General features: G+C 37.6%; 1 protein-coding gene across 1 annotated transcript in view; it reads right to left on the reverse strand.

Moving 5' to 3' along the window:
* The window catches only part of oprl1 (opiate receptor-like 1), a 63,490-nt gene extending 58,045 nt beyond the window's left edge, over positions 1–5,445 (reverse strand). The window contains exons 1-2 of the mRNA XM_067446577.1: positions 5,149–5,445; positions 3,805–4,021 (exon numbers count right to left, since the gene is read on the reverse strand). Of these exons, the coding sequence (XP_067302678.1) occupies positions 3,805–4,013 (209 nt within the window). The 5' untranslated portion in view covers positions 4,014–4,021; positions 5,149–5,445. The remainder of the gene's footprint in view (positions 1–3,804; positions 4,022–5,148) is intronic.
* Positions 5,446–6,000: the final 555 nt, after the last annotated feature.

Here is a 6,000-nt window from a genome sequence, read left to right on the forward strand (position 1 = left end):
TAATGAGCCAATGAAGTCAGGCACCCTGAGTCACTGGCACATTGACCAGGCACCAATGAATAAACAAATAAAATTTGATATAGATAACACAAAAGCCATTTCTGAAGTCGTCAAATGACAGTACTGTTCAAGATTAAATTTGCAAAAATTAGACAAAAAAATATATATATATATTACAGTTGGAGTATCAAATTAATCAAGCCTTTGGTGGGAAACTATACTGGGGTATTATGGTACAGCTGCATCTACAGTAAATGGAGGCCAGGCATAAAGTGATTTAATTATATTAAAATCATTTTACACAGGAAAGTAAACCACATAAGATCCACATCAAAAACCTCTAAAGCTCAGAATGAATTGACATCAGCCAAAAAAAGCATTACTACAGCCAAACAGCATTTACATTGAATTAAGGGCATGGCAAGGCAGTGCTAAATCTGTTAGGCAGCTTCATATTCATTCCTCCATGTAATGTACTGTCTTCAGTCCAGTGAGAGAGGATGAATTCATTACAGCTCCTGTATCGATCCGACAGGCCTCAGCTGAGTCAACTGGAAGAGAACTCTCTCCAAATGCCCATAAACACATATTTTACCTCAAAGCTCATCCAGGGAGTTCATAGAAGAATGATGGATGGGTTGACAGATGGACAAGCATAAATACAGTACGCAGAGATGTGCACGGACGGATGGATGGATGGATGGATGGATGGATGGATGGATGGATGGATGGATGGATGGATGGATGGATGGATGGATGGATGGATGGATGGATGGATGGATGGTGATAAAGCTGTTATGCAGCTTCATTTTCATTCCTCCTTGTAATGTACTGTCTTCAGTCCAGTGAGAGAGGATGCATTCAGATGAATGAATAGACAGATGAATGGATGGATGCACACAGTTGGACAGAAAACCCATGGATAAATGGATGAATTGAAAGGCAGATGGATAAACAGATTAATGGACAAACAGATTGGTGGATGTAAGCTCACAGATAGACAACCCATGGATGGATGGATGGATGGATGGATGGATGGATGGATGGATGGATGGATGGATGGATGGATGGATGGATGGATGGATGGTGCTAAAGCTGTTATGCAGCTTCTTTTTCATTCCTCCTTGTAATGTACTGTCTTCAGTCCAGTGAGAGAGGATGCATTCAGATGAATGAATAGACAGATGAATGGATGGATGCACACAGTTGGACAGAAAACCCATGGATAAATGGATGAATTGAAAGGCAGATGGATAAACAGATTAATGGACAAACAGATTGGTGGATGTAAGCTCACAGATAGACAACCCATGGATGGATGGATGGATGGATGGATGGATGGATGGATGGATGGATGGATGGATGGATGGATGGATGGATGGATGGTCAGACAAGCAAATAAGATGGACAAACAGATCAATGGACATGGATGGATGGATGGATGGATGGATGGATGGATGGATGGATGGATGGATGGATGGATGGATGGATGGATGGATGGATGGATGGATGGATGGATGGATGGATGGATGGATGGACGGACAAGATATCAGGTTAAACTCCGTAGGCATTTCTCAAATCCTTACACCATGGCACTCATGAAACCACCAGCCATCAATTTAATTCCTCAACAGTCAAAAACGGTCAAACATCTGACACTTCAGTCTGTTTTAACTGGGAAGAAACACTAGTCAATGTCATCGGACAACCTAGACACAAACAGAGATTAAACTCATGGAAAGCACTCAAGCATTAAAGGGTTTCCAGGAACAACTGCATTTATAAAGTGGATCCACTCAGCATTTAGAACAGCAAAAGACAAAGTGATTAAAAAGATGCATATACAGTTACTCCTGCCACTGGGTCGATGCTTCTGATTGGGTGAGTTTGGTGAAATGCTGTTCTAGCAGGAATGCTCTTCTCTTAAAGAGGGAAAGAAGTACACCGCTTACATCCTCATTCCTACACACAAACACACGATTGATTCACACAATAGAACATGAAATAGCGAGATAAAACAATACAGAGATTGTGTGAGAGAGTCACCAGAGAGAACAAGCCACAAACTTCACAGCTGAAATCATCAACGGCACTCAGCCAAGCAAATGATACATCAGACTCATAATCATACACTTTCCTTCAGTCCTTCAGTGAGGGAGGAACAGTAAACACATTTGTAGCCTCCACACATGCTGGCAGATGGAGAAGGTGGGTGAGCTGGGTCTGAGTGGGTGATGGCCTAAAGACTCAGCACAGAACCGGAAACCGAGGCTGCCCAATAATTAGTCTCTGGTATCACTACGCACCATGATACAACATCATTACAGGACAACCAGACACAATCAAATGTACTGTTCAGTTCACGGCTGTGGAAAGCCAAAATGATGGACAGTTCACCCGAAGATGAAAACTGTGTCATCATTTACTCATTATTTATTTTATTATTTTGTAGACTGTTGTATTGACTTCCATTGTATGATAAAAAAAGAATGAAAAAAACATTAAGACATTTCCAAAATATCTTCTTCTAGTTCAACAAAAGAAAGAACGTCATACAGCTTTGAAACGACAAGATAGTAAGAAAATGACTCTCTTTTCAGCTTATGATTATCTACTTTTAAAATAATCATTCATTTGAATTAGTTTTATATCATTAGATATGACTGTATGGTGCCCTGGAAAGCAGACTGAAATCAGATTTCTTAAAAGGTGTCTTCATGCAAAAATACCGCCTGTTAATGCACTGACTGTCTGGCCAATGAAGCAGCAAGACAGCTGCCTTCGGTTTTGGATGCAGCCCAGTTGACTGAAACCAAATGAAATTAAATTGGCTACATATGTGACCTTGCTATGAAATCCAAAGGATTGTGGGTAGATATGTCAGTATTCTGTTTATTCTGCTTTATAGTATGTTGGCTCACGTTATAATTATTGGATTCTCATTCTGAAATGATATTGGTGTACAACTAGATGGTGAAACCATCAATAATAATTACTATACTAGTTTATGACATCTACAGTATAAAGAAGGAAGTGTGATAACGTGTGAAGGAATAATGCAATGGAAGATCGTGGCACTTCCAGAAATGAGAAAACTGGGTAAAAAAGAAAAATGGGGAAAAGAGACAGGAAAAAGTGCCAGGATTGGTAAGATACAGATTTCTGTCCCAACATTGTAGCTACACTCGTAAAACTCCAGAACAATAGCAATTGCTTTAAAGGACAGTTCACTGAGAAATGTAATTTATGTACCCTCGTGCCAAAAGAAGATATTTTAAAGAATGTTTCTGACCGTACAATGAAAGTCAATTGGGTCCAAAAACAAAACAAACAAACTAACAAACAAACGATTAATAAACATTAGACACCATTGACTTGTATTATATGGATCAGCATAAACAAGAAGAGACATTCTTCTAAATATTTTCTCTTGTGTTCCGCAGAATAAACAAAGCTATACAGTTTTGGACAGAATTTAATTTTTTGATTTCCTGGTCAATCAGGAAGAGCTGCCCTAAACCCATGCCATGTGTTGAACCAGTGTAAGAAAATAAAATAAAAGTTCAGTTTCAATGGCCACTTTCGGTACTAAATTGTCCACTCCAGCAAATAATTAACTTTACCGAAGGTCATGACCCAGTGATACGCTGTCAGGATACAACGGTTTTTCCTTATGGGTCTCAAATAAACATTCATGACAGTGCTGTGTACTATTGGTGCACTGCATTGCCAAGACCACAGATTACAATTCCTCATTTTATTATAAAATAAAGTAGATCCAACCTGTTTGATCTGTCAGCTTACCTTATAATGACATACATGACCAGGCAGTTTCCAACCAGCCCAACCACACAGACGATCATGTAGACCACTGCTATAGTGATCTTGACACCCCTCGGAAAGAAGCTGTCAGTCTCGTTGAAGGTGCTGAGGTTGTTCTGGAAGAGGGACTCGTTGTACAGACGGAAGTGTCTGAGGTCAGCAAAGCCAGTGGAATAATTTAGGAAATCCATGAGTACAGCTATTGTGCACGCACACACACACGCACAAAGACACAAACAAAACAACAACACAAAAAAAGCTGAGTAAAGCAAACACTCCATACTGTCTATCTCACATGACAACAGGCGTACAAGGAAATTGGTTTTAGCTTGGTCTATCTTACATAAACAGGTAAATGATGTGATGCTCATGTTTTGTCAACTAAGTTGTTAGTTTTTTCCAATTCACCCAGAAGCGGAAGTAGGCAGTGATGATCAACATGTTTTTTAAGTTCTAAATTCAAATTCATTTTCATATCATTGTGATAAAAAATAATAAATATATAAATAAACAAATAATCCTCCTTTAATTCTTTATTTAACTAAAAGAGCTTCCCTCTTCTCTGCATTTCTTCTCTTCTCTAACCTGCGTCCAAATGTAGGTCCTATGCCTATAGCTTTGAATATTACTAATATTGTTGGCTCTTTGAAGAATTGCTTCTGATACTTTTATGTAAGTCGCTTTTTGGATAAATGCGTCTTCTAGATTAACATAAACAACAAGGAAACTATGAACAATATAGTTTTAAAATACAAATAAATGTAAAACTTTGATCGCCAAATCAGTCAGTCTGGTGTAACCAAAACGCAGGCAGCCATTTTGTTGTCATGTCACATGACAACAAACCACTAAGTTTTAGAAAATAGAGATTTCGACCATTACAACAACAAAAAAGTATCCCTGAAAAAAAACTTATTGATATTTATTACTCAGAAATGTACATGTAAAACATTTATTTTACCCTGAAAACATGTTTGGAAAAAATGTTTACTTAAAAAAAAAACGTGAACACAACTAAGTTGGAACATATTTTAAAATTGATTATTTATTTGTTAAGATTTCTCGTTATCTCAGACAGCATTATTCGTCATTGACTCAAATACATCTAGCTACAGTGGATGGTGTAGAGGTGATATGCCAGGCGCATAGTGAACCATCTACTGTACTGTCAACAGTTTGCGCATGAAATACATCACACAGTTTGGCTACACAAAAAAACAACCCAGCCATGCGAAATTTCTGTTAACGTCCACACCGGACCAGACAAAAATATACAATAATTTATATCACATCGCTTCAGGGGGACTCAATCAGAGCAGCACATACCGCTGTTTGAAGAAATCCCGTGTGATCGCTTATGCGTCCGACTCCCGTAAGCACGCGACGAATTCTTGTTTCCGCTGTTCTCTCTGTTTTAAGCAGTCTCTAAGCTCTGTTTCCAGCAGCCAAAGATATTCACATCACTCTGTATCTCAGGAAAAAGAGAAACATTTTTTTTTTCTTCTGAGCGAGCCCAGTGGGAGGGGGAGGTGCGCTAAAGCACTTGCTTGTTGTTGCGAATCTTCAGCAGCGACTTACATCTCCACTAGGTATCTTTCAGTCTCTCTCTCCCTCTCCCTCTCTCTCCTGGCACGCGCTAACCCAAACGCTGATTACGCAGGGGTGGCGCGCGCATGCAGGTGTCAGTGGCGCGCGCGCGCGTCTGCACAGGTGTTTGTAGTACAGTCTCATTGTAACTGTATGCTTTACTCTATCGTGACACTTATATGTACATGTAAAATAATATACAACATGTTAAAACGGTTAATTGGTTAACTTTTTTTAAATATTGCTGTTATCAAGTACTATGTATAACATATATTTTAAAAGATATCTTAAAAATATATTTATATATATATATATATATATATATATTATTTTGTTTAACGAGGCAATACATATGAATAAAATTATTATTCTCTAAAATTAAAAGCACAGAAGTATATTTAATTGAATTTAATTACATTTAGGTACTAAAGCCCCTAAAACAATTAAAAAAAAAAAAAAAAATCTTGATAAAACTAAATACATATTTTATACAAAATAACTAAACCTTCCATAAAAATTTTAATATTAACAAAAACTATGATAATATATATATAAAAACATTATATATTAATATATATATATATATATATA

The sequence above is a fragment of the Pseudorasbora parva genome, chromosome 6 (genome assembly GCF_024679245.1).
Source record: "Pseudorasbora parva isolate DD20220531a chromosome 6, ASM2467924v1, whole genome shotgun sequence".
NCBI classification, from domain to species: Eukaryota; Metazoa; Chordata; class Actinopteri; order Cypriniformes; family Gobionidae; genus Pseudorasbora; species Pseudorasbora parva.